General features: G+C 41.2%; 1 protein-coding gene across 1 annotated transcript in view; it reads right to left on the bottom strand.

Annotated features, from left to right (window-relative positions):
• Window positions 1–18,087, bottom strand: part of TTL (tubulin tyrosine ligase) — a 98,434-nt gene that overhangs the window by 9,885 nt on the left and 70,462 nt on the right. Inside the window, exon 6 of the mRNA XM_030198111.1 lies at window positions 11,902–12,045. Coding sequence (XP_030053971.1) covers window positions 11,902–12,045 — 144 coding nt within the window. The remainder of the gene's footprint in view (window positions 1–11,901; window positions 12,046–18,087) is intronic.

Genomic DNA, 18,087 nt, shown 5'->3' on the forward strand with positions numbered 1-18,087 from the left:
TCATCTTTGCTCTGCAATAATTAATCAGTGCTATAAAATATTGATCATATCTGACAATGTCATTTGGATACCAATTCAGACAAAATATCCATTAGAGAAGTGGGTTCTATCTTATCACTAGCTTCATCTTGTGATATATAGCGTTCCATCAGACATTGTAAACATTTTGCTGAACTACTGAGGATGTTCTCCCGTGGTTGGAAGCTCATGATCATTCCTGGCTAAAGAACCAGAATAATGTAGTTTTTATATGCAGCAGTATACATTAGTGGAATATAGTTCCTATTTTTAGGGTTATTGCATCTTGCAGAACCACTTATTTCTGGTTTTAATTATCCGTTTTTTGTCATCAGTTTTTTTTGGTTTTATAATCCGTTTTTATCAGCCATCTTGTCTTTTCTTTTAAAGTTATTTTCATTTTATTGTATCAGCAGTGTTTTTACATGGCACACTGGTGTTTATATTGTTGTAATAATTTAGTAGTTTAGTGTTCTCTCTCATTTCATATTTATCCTTGTATTACAGTATTCAACAGATTTCCTTTTTGGCACCATTGGAATTCTAATTCATTCAGCAACAGGTTAGTTGGTCCTATTCATTTTCAACTGTTCTCCTTCTATGCCCTTTATACATGCAGATTCCCAACTACATTAATATGATACCACACTGCAGACAAATGTTTGACTTTATAATGTATGTTAATGCCTTTTTTTATTCATCTATAAGATATTCTTTGGTTTTTTAAATGTATATGCAGTCCACTTTTTAGTCATTTATAGTTATACGTTTCTTTTTTAATATGTTTATTATATTCAATCATGTTTACTGTATATATATATTTTTTCCACAGATATTGTATTTTTCAGCCCTGAGGCAGGAGGTTCTTACTGCCGAAACACAGCCCTGTGTCAGATCTTTGTTTGGTGCAAAAAAGGAATCATGGCAGACACTACCTATGTTGAAGCTTGTGTTGCACTCTCTACTTCTTCCTGGACTTCACGGAGTGGTGTTTCCATGTTTTGCTGTGTATTGTGTGCTAAAAGAGCACCAAGAACGATTTGGAAGCTGATTTACGACTTCCCTAACACGGAACATCCAGCTGCCTTTCAGGGCAGGGACATGGACTGAACCCTGATAATAGGGGCTCGCTGGAATAGCTGAGCTCAAGAGGATCCACATTATCACCATCTACAAAATAGACTGCAAACTACTGAGTGTGAGAGACAAACGGTTATTCCTCTATTGCTCAGGGTTAGTGTCTGGTCATTGCTTGTGAAGGACTGGTTGTCTCAAGAACCTGTGGTCATTAGCCTACCTTTGCAGCTAAATTGGTAGTTTCTTCTCAGGATACATTACAGTGGTGTAATTATATATATAATTTATCTATTCATATATCTATTGGTGTAAATTTTAGTATTTGTTGCATAATATATTTTTGTATTTGCTTAACATAATTGCTATTATATAATAAATATTTCCACCTTTGCATTATTCTTTTATTGTGGATAGCGTAGCTAGAACCTAAGGCCAAAACTTTAGGCACTGTCATATCCCTAGCCAAACTTGTCCAGTGTAATTGCTATCTGAGTGATTAACTGTCTAGTAGTGCCTACAGTTCATTCCCCATATGCCCCTTCCCACCAGCTGCTTACTGCCAGTGGGGCAGAAATAAAGGTTTTGTCTTCTGTGACAACGTGTTACTCTGCCCAATGCCACCCATGTATGGTTTTATTCAGTATTATTTCCCCACTCATTGACCTTCTAACGCCCAGGTCACATTGAGGACTTTTTTTGAGCCACTCCACTATCTTGCAGTTGACTTCTATAAGACATCTGTTCAGTTCCAGCCATTTTCTCCTTTACTCACAAGAAATCACACCTTTTTTTTTATCTCAACTTATCCCAACCCTTTTTAATCATTTGAATAAAAATTCTCCATCTAGGTAACATAAAATATCAATCCTCCAATCTCCATCTCCAAAGAATTCCTGTTGTAAGTCAGAAAATATTTGTGTTTAACTGATTAAGGCTCCTGATATAAGACATTAAACAGCTGTTGGAGCCTGGTTCCCTCCCTGGCTAGCTCTGAGGTACTGAACATGGCCTGCCTCACCTCCCGTTGAGGCCCAAGGAGCCACAGAAAGTCCGCCTCACTTCTGTCCACCTCCTTTACTATATACTGCAACACAACAAAACCAAAGCTCGTACTGGACATAACTTAACTCTTCCCCCTTACGATTCCCTAATGTGTCTGTAACATATGTACCGTCTTCTACTACAACATCACTCTCTATTTATTCATACCGATATTGGCGATCCCCTGTTCGGTACATTGTAAGCCACACTGAGCCTGCAAATAGGTGGGAAAATGTGGGATACAAATGTAATAAATAAAATAAAAATAAAAATCATTCTAGCCAGTGAAACCATTTTATGATATTTAAGACTATACATGTGAAAGGGTGTAATTTTATAACAGAGCACTTAGGATACATAGGGATATATAAGAACATAATAGCCATATTGGGTCAGACCAATGGGTCCATCTAGCCTAGTATCATGCTTCCAACAGTAGCTAATCTGGGTCACAAGTACTTGGCAGAAACCCAAATAATAGCAACATTCCATATTACCAATCCCAGGGCAAGCAGTAGCTTCCCCCATGTCTACTTCAATAACGGACTATGGACTTTTCCTCCAGGAGCTTGTCCAAACCTTTTTTTAAACCCCGATATGCTAACTGCTTTTACCAAATCCTCCTGCAGCGAGTTCCAGAATGTAACTAATTCTTTGAGTGAAAAAATATTTCCTCCTATTTGTTTTAAAAGTATTTCCATGTAAATTCATTGAGTGTCCCCTGGTCTTTGTACTTTATGAAAGAGTAAAAAATTGATTCACTTTTACCCGTTCTACACCACTCAGGATTTTGTAGACATCAATCATATCCTCCCTTAGCTGTCTCTCTTGCAAACTGAAGAGCCCCAACCTCTTTATGTAGCCTTTCCATTCCCTTTACCAGTCTGGTCGCACCTCTTTGAACCTTTTCTAATTCCGCTATATCTTTTTTGAGATACAGCAACCAGACCTGAACAGACTACTCAAGGTGAGGTTGCACCATGGAGCGATACAGAGGCACTCTAGTATTTTTGGTCTTATTCACCATCCCTTTCCTAATAATTCCTAGCATACTGTTGCTTTTTTGGCCACTGCCACACACTGGGCAGAAGATTTCAGCGTAGTCTATGACATCTAGATCTTTTACTTGGGTGCTGACTCCTAAGGTGGACCCTAGCATGAGGTAACTATGATTCAGATTATTCTTCCAAAAGTGCATCACTTTGCATTTGTCCACACTAAATTTAATCTGCCATTTGGATGGCCAGTCTTCCAATTTTCTAAGGGCTTCCTGCAATTTTTCAGGTAATCAATAGAAATAAAACATGGAAAAGAAAATATACCACCTTTTTTATTGGACATAACTTAATACATTTCTTGATTAGCTTTCGAAGGTTGCCCTTCTTCATCAGATCGGAAATAAGCAAATGTTGGTAGATGACAGTATATATAAGTGAAACATCAAAGCATTTCAGTGACAGTCTAACAGGATGGGGGTGGATGGGTGAGAGACAGGTAGATATGCACAGAGACAAACAGCTAATCAATGAATGTATTAAGTTATGCCCAATAAAAAAGGTATCATCTTATTTTCTTTTCCATGTTTTATTTTGTTTTATTTCTATTGATTACCTTTAAAAGTGGACTAACACGGCTACCGCACCTCTCTACTACAATTTTTCACAATTCGCATGTGTAAGAAGGTGCCCACCTAAGCACTATCTTATAACCAAAAGTAGGTACCAACATTTTTTTAATAAAATTCTATTAGTAGAATTGGGAGGTGTAGACAAATATCTGTGCTAATATTTATCATGAATATGCATAAATTATAATCTACAAGTGTACATGTGTCCTCCACCCAAATTCCACTTCTGTACATACCCACTGGCAAAGTATGCACCATTTATTTATTTGTTGCATTTGTATCCCACATTTTCCCACCTATTTGCAAGCTCAATGTGGCTTAAAATGTTCCGTCATGGCTTTCGCCGTTCCAGAGTAGAAGATACAAGTACAGGCTCATTTTCAAAGCACTTAGCCTCCCAAAGTTCCATAGAAACCTATGGAACTTAGCCTCCCAAAGTGCTTTGAAAATATGCCTCTTGGTGTTACATAGAGAACACAAATGACATAATTGAATTAAGCAAACAGATATAGTAAGAAAACATTCGGATTATAAGGTAGAGTGGTAAAGTGTTACGATTTCAGTTACTGATCATTGTGATCAAGTCACGGGAAGTACGTTACAACTAGTTGGTATCTGTAAGGGGCCATTTACATGTGGAAGTTGCCAGATCTGCATGTAAATGATTTTAAAAAACCCACCAAACTGGGCATGTATTTTACTGCTTAAAGTATGTACCTTTTTATAGGATTACCCCCTTGAATGAGACCATGTGTACACTGTTTTGCCTGCTTTAAACAAATATTCCACTACTACTACTACTACTACTTAGCATTTCTATAGCGCTGCTAGGGTTACGCAGCGCTGTACAAGTTTAGCATGGGGAAGGACAGTCCCTGCTCAAGAGAGCTTACAATCTAAAGGTTACAAACTAAGAAAGTTTTCTGCATGTTTCTTAACATATAGACACGTATGTGCAGTTACAAACAGAATTAGCAATTTTTCAGAACTTATCTACACCCCAAAAACCCCAAAACAAAATTAAAAAATACCCAACCCTCTAGCACAGCTCCTTATATGCAGCATATGTGTCAGCCACATGCTGGCGAGTATAGAGAATTAACTGATGGACTGGGAGTTGCTGATGGCTTGTAAGACTCTGCTCTAGAAAGCAGCTGAGAGGAAGGAAGGGGATGCAGAAAGACTGATCAGAAGAATATCTCAGGCGGATATACTTTCTGCTGCTGTAATTCCTTTCAGTGTTCAGTGGGTTCATGTCAACCTTATTAAATACTGGAGGACATTTTAGAAGCATCTATATATGTAAATTTTTTCCAAGGGAACACATATAATATTTAAAAAATTAGGACAGTGACCCAGCATTAGGTGGTCACAAGCACAAATGGGCGGTGGCCCAGCACAGCAGGAATAGGAGGGGGGGAGGGTGATGAGAAGTATAGAAGAGCTGCAAGCACAGGCAAGTTAGGAAAGGGATAAGTAAGGGGGAGGCAGTAAAGAATAGAGGACCTATAGGCAGGCAGGTAACAAGATAGGGAGGTGGGGAAAGAGGTGACTGACTGGGAGCAAGAAGGGCAGTGCCTGCAAGGTGCATTCACCTTTTTAGCCTGCTGCTCAAACAGCTCTGCTCCATTCCACTGAAACATTTGGTCAATTCTGTTTAAGCCCTCTCTCTTCTTGCCTTTTGGGTTGTTTGGTACAGGGTGCCTTCTCTATGGGCCGTTGGTTGTAGCCAGGAAGGGAACACAGGGGTTGCAGTGGGCTGCTCAGGCGCAGGTCAGCCGTTTGACTATTTACAGTGCTACTACTACTAACTTATCACTTCTATAGCACTACAAGGCATACGCAGCGCTGTACACCATACATGAAAAGACAGTCCCCAGGTATGGGGGTCCTCACTGCTTGGCTTGCCCTTCTTTTCAGGACATGTGTCTTCTGGATAGGGTGTAATGTGCCCACAGAGAGGCAGAGTGCTGGTGAGCGTGCCAGCGGCCATGGTGAGAACAGCATGGTTCCATTTTATAGAATGGTGCTGCTGGATTGGTTGGGAATCAGTATGCATCTGTGGCTCTGGCAGACGCGATTCAGCTCCTGCATGTGCGGAGCAAACCATGGTCGTGGGTAAAATGACTGTGCTGCTGTGATGGGCGGGGTCTGCAAAATCATGATGAGCCATCAGCGGTGCACTTTGGGGGCACAATTAATGGCATTGTCTGAGGGCGGATTGCAGGCAAGTTTCAATTTTAAAATGTGTTTGTGCCAGTGGCCTGGATTTACTATATAATTTAGGGTTCATGGCCCCTGAGTGTCGAGCAGCATCTGGATAAGGGAGGCCCCCTTCTCTGTGAACCATCAGGTCATGGGTTGCGGATGGTCACATCTGGGAATGTGGACTATTTTTAGGCCTTCGAGTTGTGCCGTGGTCCTCCTGAACAGGCAGGTGTGTTTTTCCCTTGCACGCATGTGATTGTGAATGTGCCGCTTCGATGCACAAATTGCAGTGTCAGGGTGGGGGACATGTGTCAGCTCATAGTGCCCCTGATCAGTCTGTGGGTTGATTGTGAGTTGCTGCGTATAGGGCCATTCTGTGCAAGCCGGGCTGCAGAGAGGGGGTTCCAGGTGAATCACTACAGCACCTGGCGGTCATCTTAGGAGGGGTTATAATACTGCGCAATTCAGTTATTGTGGCAGCCATACTGGTGAGGTCTTAGGACACTCAGTACGCAGGTGGCTATTTTATGTCCCCCCTCCCCACCACAAAATACTCATTCCACCTATAGCATAACAGGAAAGAACTCCTTTTCAAATCCATCCGCCAGCAAGTTGGTTGTACTTAAGTGTTACAGATCAATAATTAATGTTTTTGTATTTATATATATAAAAAAAAAATTCCTCCTCTTGTATGAAGAAAGGCTAAAGAGGTTAGGGCTCTTCAGCTTGGAAAAGAGACAGATGAGGGGAGATATGATTGAGCTCTACAAAATCCTGAGTAGTGTAGAACGAGTAGAAGTAAATCAAATTTTACTCATCCAAAAGTACAAAAACTAGGGGACATTTGAGGAAGTTACATGAAATACTTTTAAAACAAATAAGATGAAGTATTTTTTCACTCAACAAATAGTTAAGCTCTGGAACTCTTTGCCGGAGGAGGTGGTAACAGTAGTTAGCGTATCTGGGTTTAAAAAAAGGTTTGGACAAATTCCTGGAGGAAAAGTCCAGTCTGGTGTTAAGACAGACATAAGAAGCAACTGCTTGCCTTGGGATCTGTAGTATGGAATGATTCCACGATCTGGGTTTCTGCCAGGTACTTGTGACCTGTCTTGGCCACTGTTTGGAAAACAGGATACTGGGCTAGATGGTCTGACCGAGTAAGGGTACTCTTAGGTTCTTATGTTGTATGCTATGAAAGATACATTGGATAAATATGTTTCCCATATATATAGTACTCTCTCTGTCTATACATAGGCTTTAGAACATCCAGCAACTTTATAGAGGCCTTATTCCATTACTATAAATTGAAAGACATACTAAAGGACAAAACCAGGGCTGCAATGAGATATGCACTCCAAACGAACACAGGGAGCATACAGGCGGCCAAGCTACACCACCCAAGCAAAACATTGCCAAGGAACTATATTATTGTAAGGTTACAAAGGACTGCTCATTAGAAGGCACATTAAGGTCAAGCTGACATCATACGATATCTATGCCTATGGAATGTTTGTGCTATTCAATGGATATATCATACTGCTCCCTGTTGTTTCATTATTAAGAGGTAACTGTTAGCTCCTAGTTTGTTCAATGCAATTTTTTGTATTCATTCCCTTCTTCACTAAATGTGCCCTCCTGGCACTGAACTTATGACCACTTGGACCCACTTAGTTCCTCTGCTTTGGAACTTTTAGAATATCTGTGTTGGTGCTGAGGGTAGAGGCTACTTGTTTACATGATTGAGAGTATTACACTCACTAATTTACATCCTTTTCAGTATGGTTTTTCAGGTATGCCTCCACTCACGGAATACTCTGAAGCAGCAGGCAGAGACACAACACCAGCTTAGTGCCAGCAAATAATGGCATAGATGTGAAGTTTTCCTGGCCTTCCAGGGCACAATACATTTGCCTTAGTATAGGTATGTAATCAATAGAAATCAAACAAAATAAAACATGGAAAAGAAAATAAGATGATACCTTTTTTATTGGACATAACTTAATACATTTCTTGATTAGCTTTCGAAGGTTGCCCTTCTTCATCAGATCGGAAATAAGCAAATGTGGTAGCAGGTAGTATATATAAGAGAAACATCAAAGCATTACTTTGACAGTCTGACAGAGTGGGAGGGTGGGAGTATGCATGGGGACATCAAAGCATTTCATTGATATAGAATGGGTGTTGGTAGGTGAGAGGAGGGTAATAAACAGAGAAATAAACAGAGAAATACAGCTTTATGCTTTATAATGGGTTAGAAAACCCAGATCCTTATTAAGTCCTGTTTGTTGTGTGTCAAAATATTCAATCATTCTTATTTCAAAGGTCTCACGTTCCTGTATTGTTTTAAAATTACCTTTCAGTATTCTTACTGTGAAATCACTGGTGCAGTGTTCTGGTCTTGTGAAGTGTTGGCCCACAGGGGTGGGGGCTTGACTGGCACCGGCTATTTTCATGTGATGTCTGTGCAGATTGAATGTCAGCAGGTACTGCCGTGCCTGCACACATTCAGTCTACCATTTGGAAGACATGTAGCACTATGGTTACTCCTAGCTTTCCTACTCATAATCACTAAGTATATTATCTCATGCTTATTGTTGACTTAAACTTGAATAGATAATGAAAGTGACTGCTGGGTAGATGGGATGGATCGTTCAGAACTTTATCTCCTGGCACTCACTATGTTACTATGCTATGTTACTAGCATTCGGACTCATGGGGCACGGTACATCTACACATATTTTACATACCAACATATACAGCCTTTTCCGAATGGTGCCTGCAGGAGGGCGCTTAATCTGACTAAAGAGTATCCATGGCTTGGATCATGACAGATGGCACTCTACACCAGCATGGCACACCAGCAACTAGCCACTGAATAACGCTCAGATCATTCTACATCTTCACAATTCAGTTTTGACATGCACGCACTCACATGTAACTCTGGGCCCCAGTTCAGATCCTTGGTGTTACACCTCAATTGATACGCTGTGGTGCGCATATAACTAGCTTTACACTTGGAAACCTGCTGCGGTTAACTGGAATGTACATCAAGAAATCAGTGGTTAACCAGCATTCAGTACGTGGTAGTTAGGGCTGAGGTCGACAATGCTTAGCGATTAGCATGAGGCTATTGACAAAGGGCTTCGGGAACATAATTCATGACAGCAATTCTTACCTTTCTATCAGTACAGAGTCTCCATTCGCTTTGATGTTCAACTTGGTGTCACTTTAGGTTCCCCAGCTAAGAACATACCTGACTGCTAGATAGGGTAACTACATCTACACTGTAGGTAGTCTCAGGCATAACAGATTTACCTTGAATGCTAGTACTTACAATGGTAAAACCAGCATATAATTGAGGCTGGGTAGGGTAATTACATAAACACTGGAGGTTGCAGTGTAGTAACAACACACATTAGTTTTACATCTACCGGCTCTCAGGCTTGTTAACTATCGAAGGGGTCACACCACTACCTTTCCTATGACCTTCGATTTGACACACCGAAGTGCATCTAAGTAAGTGGCTTGGGCTCTATGGAGAGTGCAATATCAACTGCACATGCAAGCAACCCTTTTGTCTTAACACTATATGGTGCATAGTGAAACGTCATGAGTCAACTGTGATAGATTACTTGAATGTAAGTCCTTCAATAATTAACCAGCCTGATCGTATGTTATGTGTAATCTGCTGTGTTGGTATAATAACCTTACCTAGCATCAATTATGTGCCTAATGATGACCTCCTGTGCTGGTGACAGTACTTGGTGTAGCAGCAATGTATATTTTTAGTATAAGAAACCAAACTGAAAAGTGAGAACTATTGCCATGACTTATGTTCATAAAGCCCTTTGTCTACCCCAAGCGAAATGCGAGCAAAATACAAATAACCAGTGTGTTAATCATTCTTGCCATGAATACCCCGTAAAGAATACTGATGATGTAAATGCAAGAAAACACTCTTATGTATAGGGATGTGCTGTAGAGAAGATGGATGTGTCACCCCCTTTTCCTGTTTCTCATGAGTCAATATGACAGTGACGGCTCAGTTTATGATCCCATCAGGCTATAGCGTTTTTTGCATTGCGCCTTCTTTTTATCATAGGCTATCAGTGGGGCAAGTTTAGGGCACACGTGGAGGGATTACACACAGAATTTCTTCTCCAGGCAATAGTGGGTATAGTAATTTCGTCCACGTATTCTTGGTTGGGTGAGTATAGAATAAGACACGGGTAGCAAAACTACTATCCTATTGTTCTGGACAGTGCAAGTTGGGTCCCAATGGCATCCTAATGTATTGTCGGGCCACCATTATAGATTTAACTGCCCACTATGCCGGTATGAGACGAGGTGCCCAAATCAGATGAGCATGACCCTTTGAGCGGAAGCGCTCTGCATCACAGGACCGCACTGCTCAGATTTAAGATGCATTACAGATGTCAAATCAAGCGCTGCTTACGTTTAAGATACAAATCAACTACAATTGTCAGATACTCTTCACATATTTGAAATGGCTGGAATTATAGGTGCCAGCTTTGGCTGACAGGTGCACATACATGCATACATAAGGGATGCTGGTCCATGCATAAGTTCCTACTAGAGGGAATGCGCTCCTTATGCCGGAAGGTTCCGACGAGCCTCAGTAGAACATATGGTGTCACGAGTGGGAGAGAGACATGGGCATGGAAGCAAGTGTGAATTAAAACTGTTTGGTTTGGGCCACAGAAATGCACACCAATTATTACCACTGATTATTGGTTTAGGGCACAGAAAGGCCCACTGGTGAGGTGTGGTGCCAGTTGTAACATTACCTGTGTTGGCAGTCATGACGAGCTGCAAAAGTCTCTCATGGCAGCAGCCTAACAGGGGGCAAGGAGTGAATTGGATGCAGTAGTGCGCATAGTTTGGACATCAGCGCAAGATCTAGCGAGGCTCTACCAGGGAATTATTTGCAGTCCAGCCTTAAGTGTCAGAGTGAATGTGGCCGCAGATAGGATGGATTATGGTGGGGGACCGCGATAAGCGAGGTTTCGCTGTCCTGGTCTGTGGCGGTGGGTCCTAGCCTTAAAGAGTATACAGCACTATGTTTCAGACCAAAGCAAGGGCAAAGGTCATTTGGTTGTTGTCCCATGCTAGCAGTGGCATGGATGATGTCTAAGATCAAGGGCAGTTCCCCTCTTGTACGGAGGGGGGCCAGTGTCAGATTAGCAGATGATCAGCGGAGCCTACCTCAGATTTGGACGGAATGGGGAGGCTGAAGGCTTCAAAAAAGAGAGTCAACGGGTATGAGAGGGAAGATACTTTTACGGCCATCCCTTGAGCAAAGCTGTGATGTTAGCGCCTGGGCATGTCAGCGGTATATGCCCCAGGTGGAGCAAAAAGCTACAGAGTGATTATGGCAGAAAGAGAGAACTGTGTGACTCAAAAAGGCTAGGCCACTTGCCATTCTGGCACTTTTAGACACTTCTCGAACGTTCTGGTTATATACCTGGCATCGCCTGTCACGAAAGAAAAACCTTCAGTACTCATTTTGAGTGCTAAACCACACTAAATGAGCCCAGTTTAATGATAACAGGATCTGTATAAATTTCCCCAACTTCAACAAGGAGAGAAGTTTTCTTTTCAGCCAGCATGGACACTGACTTATGAAGTATATGGCACATCAAAATCTGTTTCCGCTCTGCTCCTATCTATAACCAAGAGCCTGCATGTCACTTCTGCCTTGCCAAGCTCGTCTGACAGAATTCTTCAGAGCAACATGTCCTGGAAGTCTCATCACCGATAAGGATAACAGAATTCCAGTTCACGCTCAAACTAGACGTGTCAAACCACAAAGCAAAAAAGACAGGAGAGAGAGGGAATGGTTTTTTCATCCACTAAGAGCTTTGAAGATGTATTAAAAGTGGAATGTGTCATAGAAATAAGAGGCTTACTGTGCACAGGCAGGAGCACCATTGACTTCAATCAGCCAGACCTTCAGCGCCTTGTCCACCATGAAGTCAAAGCCAAGGAGTTGGAAACTCTGGTAGGGGAGGTGTTTGGTGCTGATGGCAGGCTCAATACATGTAAGGCAGCTTCTGTGAAAGCAGAAAACTCATAGTATTATGGCTGGAAGCCAAAGTTACAGACTTAGACAAAAGTACAGTGGCAGAAACTCAAGTGAGTGTATATATAGTACAACAGGATACAGAGTCAAAATGTTCCACACAGGGATTTCTGCATATACAACTGGAAATGGCCTTTAACAACTGTCCATTGGATATATAATATTAACTACTACTACTACTCATCATTTCTATAGCGCTACAAGGCATACGCGGCGTTGTACACCATACACAAAAAGACAGTCCCTGCTCAAAGAGCTTACAATCTAGATAAGACTCTCTCTCACAATATGCTAATAAATCAACCTATAAGCATTTATTGTACTTCTGTATTATGTACTAGATTTCTACAAATCTAAATTTTGTAACCGCCTTTTTAACAATATGTAAGCCACATTGAACCTGCCATATGGTGGGAAAATATGGGATACAAGTGCATAAATATAACATTATATATATATATATATATATATATATACTGCAATGTCATGTGCATTTTATTTATTTATTTGTAGCATTTGTATCCCACATTTTCCCAACAATTTGCAGGCTCAATGTGGCTTACATTTGCCGTAATGGTGGTTGCCATTTCCGGGTAACAGAATTACAAATGGTAATGTGTTAAGTTGCATACATACATAACATATGTGAACAGATCATGGTATAGATATATATCATGTGCATATATATGTTAAGGAAGAATAAATTATGGTAATACATGAACGTTCCTGAGTACGAAATTGGGTTGTATCATTCTTTAGGTCATCGACTATGGAGAGAGCATATTCGACATAGAGATTGAAGTGGTTATGCTTATTCATTAGTGGTAAAGAGGTTGATCAGTCAAGTGATAAGATTTCAATTATGTCTATGTCGTGTAAAGTCTTATTTTTTGGTGTTTAAGATGGGTGGTTATGGTATGCCTTCTTGAACAGATCCGTTTTCAGTAGCCTTCGGAAGATAGTTAGGTCTTGCGTTATTTTTATGGCCTTTGGTAGTGCGTTCCATAGCTGCGTGCAGATGTATGAGAAACTGGTCGCCTATGTGGATTTATATTTTAGTCCTTTGCAGTTAGGGTAATGGAGATTGAGGAATGTGCGTGCTGATCTCTTTGCATTCCTGGTAGGTAAGTCTATAAGGTCTGACATATAGGTCTGGGCTTCCCTGTGAACGATTTTTGCAGCAAGCAAAAGTATTCTCAGGTGTGGGGTTGAGGACTCTCAGAAACTTGTGCTGCAATAGTCATGAAAAAAACAAACAAACCCCTAAACATAAATTAGTTTTGTTAGCATAATTTTCAAAGGCAATATTACTCTGCCTTTGAAAATCATTGTGAAGGACATGGGTAATGGCAATCAAATCTAACCAGGCTATTACAAAATTAGCTCATTCTACCAGGCAATTTGAAGAAGGCAGACGTGCAACTTTAAATGAAGCACAACAAATACAGAAGTTATGAAAAGAAAGACTTTGCCAACTAATGTCACACCTGCTCTTCATGTCTAATTTTACACTTTCCTAATCACATCCTTGCTGCTGGAAATGAAAAGACCCAGTGTGCTGGCTAACATCTACTGCAGGGGCTTCATCACAGCACGATACTCTCCAAGAGCAATCTGGAACCAAACTAAATTTGTCTGCACTTCAGGGGGGCGGGGGTTCTTTACTCACTTTTTATGTTGTATTCAGAACGACTGATTGTGAACTAGCTGACAGAAGTTTTCAGTATAAAGGAGCACCATTTATGACAACCCAAATTCTCCCCAGACACACTCTCAATAAACAGGTGCTGCTAGTTGGTCTCCCACTCTCCTCCTCTGCTAGCAGGGCATAATATTTCATTTTTAAGCAGCAACCCAAAACTGCAGTTTCTCAGTTTTCACTGGGAACATCAAGTGACTGAATTGTTGTTTCCTTGCTAGTTAATTGTTTTGTAGTTAGCAGAATCAATACCTTAATGTTTTATTCATTTGTATCATAACAAGCAGACAAGAGTCCACACTTCACACACAGCGAACAAGCAAAAAATAAAAACAGCAGCAGCGAAGGCGACAAAGATGGAATTCCTCAATCTGACTCAACATGGCCATGTTTTGGCAATATGGCCTGTGTCAGGAGTCTGCTACTCTCATGAGAATATAGGTTTGAGATCAGAATGGTCCCTTTAACAATCAGGTAGTCAATCTATCTTCCAACACAAATATCAATTGCCAAGTGGAAGCCGCAGCTGTCATAATAAATAAAACATATGCAATTTATCCCTAAAATCAGGTGTGGTACCGGAAGATTGGAGGGTGGCCAATGTAACGCCGATTTTTAAAAAAGGGTTCCAGAGGAGATCCAGGAAATTATAGACCGCTGAGTCTGACGGTCGGTGCCGGGAAAAATGGTGGAGGCTATTATTAAGAATAAAATTACAGCGCACATACAAAAGCATGGGCTACTGAGACAATTAAAAACTTCTCTCTTTGACAAGATATATCACAATGAGCAACACATGTAACTGTACAACTTTAATACATCCAGCATTATCTTATAATGCCTTTTGCTCTTACACTATCATGTATTTCATCTTCATGTAACCCAAAACACTCTGTAAAGCCAAATGTATACTCTCTTCTATTTCAGTATCCATGACGAATTGTAAGCCACATTGAGCCTGCAAAGAGGTGGGATAATGTGGGATACAAATGTAACAAAATAAATAAATAAATAAAGTCAGCACGGATTTAGTGAAGGGAAGTCTTGCCTCACAAATCTACTGCATTTTTTCGAGGGGGTGAACAAACATGTGGACAAAGGGGAGCCGGTCGATATTGTATATCTAGATTTTCAGAAGGCGTTTGACAAAGTGCCTCATGACAGACTCCAAAGGAAACTGGAGAGTCATGGGATCAGAGGCAGTGTATTATTATGGATTAAGAGCTGGTTAAAAGATAGGAAGCAGAGAGTAGGGTTGAATAGTCATTATTCTCAATGAAGGGTATTTAGTGGGGTCCCTCAGGGGTCTGTGCTGGGACCGCTGCTTTTTAACATATTTATAAATGACCTTGAGATGGGAGTAACTAGTGAGGTAATTAAATTTGCACATGACACAAAGTTATCCAGGGTCGTCTCGTCACGGGAGGAGTGTGAAAGATTACAAGAGGACCTCGTGAGACTGGGGGATTGGGCGTCCAAATGGCACATGAAGTTCAACGTTGACAAGTGCAAACTGATGCACGTGGGAAGGAGGAACCCGAATTACGGCTTTGTCATGCAAGGTTCCGCTTTAGGAGTTACAGACCGAGAAAGGGATCTGGGAGTCATCATGGATAGGACGTTGAAATCTTCCACTCAGTGTGCTGCGGCGGCTAAGAAGGCAAACAGAATGTTGAGTATTATTAGAAAAGGGATGGAAAACAGGCATGAGGATGTTATAATGCCGTTATATCGCTCCATGGTGCGACCGCACCTGGAGTATTGTGTTCAGTTCTGGTCGCCTCATCTCAAAAAAGATATAAAGGAATTGGAGAAGGTGCAGAGAAGGGTGATGAAAATGATAAAAGGGATGGGAAGACTACCTTATGAGGAGAGGTTAAGAAGGCTAGGACTCTTTAGCCTGGAGAAAAGGCGGCTGAGGGGTGATATGATAGAGGTGTATAAAATAATGAGTGGGGTAGAGCGGACAGATGTGAAGCGTTTGTTTACGCTTTCTAACAATAATAGATCCAGGGGACACAAGATGAAATTAGAATGTGGTAGGTTTAAAACAAATTGGAGAAAGTTTTTCTTTACTCAGCGTGTGGTTAGACTCTGGAACTCATTGCCGGAGAAGGTAGTGATGGCAGCTGGCCTTGCTGAGTTTAAAGGGGGTCTGGACAGATTCCTGAAGGAAAAGTCCATTGATCGTTATTAAATTTTGGGGTTTTGCCAGGTTCTTGGGGCCTGGATTGGCCGCTGTCAGAGACGGAGTGCTGGGCTTGATGGACCTTTGGTCTTTTCCCAGCGTGGCAGTGCTTATGTACTTAACATTGTCACAGAAATAATGGAGGAGTGGCCTAGTGGTTAGGGTGGTGGACTTTGGTCCTGGGGAACTGAGGAACTGAGTTCGATTCCCGGCACAGGCAGCTCCTTGTGACTCTGGGTAAGTCACTTAACCCTCCATTGCCTGCCGCATTGAGCCTGCCATGAGTGGGAAAGCGCGGAGTACAAATGTAACAAAAATAAAATAAATAATTCTTCCGGAATTGTCATTATGAGATCTCCAACTACCTTCATCACCTTTACTGTTCTTTTTTCGCTTATTAATTTGTATAGAAACATAGAATCATGATGGCAGATAAAGGCCAAATGGCCGATCCAGTCTGCCCTTCCTCAGTAACCACTAACTCCTCCTTTTCCTAAGGGATCCCATGTGCCTGTCCCACGCTTTCTTAAATTCCGACACAGTACTTGTCTTTATGACCTCCACCGGGAGGCCATTCCACGCATCCAGCACCCTTTCCATGAAATAATATTTTTCTCAGATTCCTACTAAGTCTATTTTCTCTTAACTTCGTCCTATGCCATCTAATTCCAGAGTTTTTCTTCATTTGGGAAAGGCTCACCTCCTGTACATTAACGGCACTGAGGTATTTAAATGTCACTGAGGTATTAAAACGTCACTATCATATCTCCTCTCTCCCGCCTCTCTTCTAGCGTAAACATGTTGAGGTCCATAAGCCTGTCCCTATACATTTTATGACACAGACTGTTTACACTTTGTGCTGAAAACTCAGTACAGTTACTTAGTAAAAGAAATATTACTGACGAAGAAAGAGCAGTTTATTCCTCTTCTGAATGCATCCTTCAGAAATTATCCCACAAGCTCCACTGGAATGCAAAGAGATCGACTTAATCCACCTCTCTGTTCCTGAGCCCAGCAGCTGTTAATGTACATTGGGTCCAATAAAATGCCTCAGGATGAAGTTTGCTAAGCACTGCACTTCCTCTTATCTATATGAGTCACTCTCATCAGAGCCACAGCACTCTTGCTAGCTTCAGTGCACAAGTGAACAGCTCTGGCTGTGCTGAAGTTGCTTGAGAGGATACAACCAGTGCAATATATGTCCCTGGTGTGGGAAGAACTCTAAATTCAGGGTGAGCTTGAACAGTGTTCAAATTAAATGTTTGAATGGAGGCATGCAAGTGAGACTGGGGAGTGATAAAAATAAATAGTAGTGATTATTTAAAATCTGTAAATCTTTGATCTGGGTGGATGTCAGTGATGGGATTGGGCCTTTGGTGTAGAAATTACCTTTGAACCTATATGGTGATGCTAAGTTTTCTGACTCTCTCTTAGAATGCTGGCACAATTATAAGACCAATGTTGAGCACGAGAATAACCCTAGCCTATTATGGGAGGCGGTGAAGGTGGTACTTCAGGGAGATATAATCTGTTATTCAAGTTTTAAAAAGAAATCTAGAGATCAGGACATTATCTGTCTCGAATGACAAGTCAGGGCCGCCTGCCAGAGCCATGGGTCCTTAACCATTGAGGTCACTCAGCAAAATTTATTAACTCTGCAGACAGCTTTAAATGAACTGCTGCACCAAAGAGCAAAAAGTCACTAACTTATTAAAAATATCACTTATAAACATGGTAATAAAGAGGGAAGATCATTGGCCCAACTGGTGTCTACTTACGAAGGGCCTCGACGGGTGGGAGGGAACATAGTAAATGACGGCAGATAAAGACCTGTACGGTCCATCTAGTCTGCCCAACAAAATAAACTCATTTTACATGGTATGTGATACTTTATACAGTGGTGGAAATAAGTATTTGATCCCTTGCTGATTTTGTAAGTTTGCCCACTGACAAAGACATGAGCAGCCCATAATTGAAGGGTAGGTTATTAGTAACAGTGAGAGATAGCACATCACAAATTAAATCCGGAAAATCACATTGTGGAAAGTATATGAATTTATTTGCATTCTGCAGAGGGAAATAAGTATTTAATCCCTCTGGCAAACAAGACCTAATACTTGGTGGCA

Source organism: Microcaecilia unicolor, chromosome 3, assembly GCF_901765095.1.
Source record: "Microcaecilia unicolor chromosome 3, aMicUni1.1, whole genome shotgun sequence".
NCBI classification, from domain to species: domain Eukaryota; kingdom Metazoa; phylum Chordata; class Amphibia; order Gymnophiona; family Siphonopidae; genus Microcaecilia; species Microcaecilia unicolor.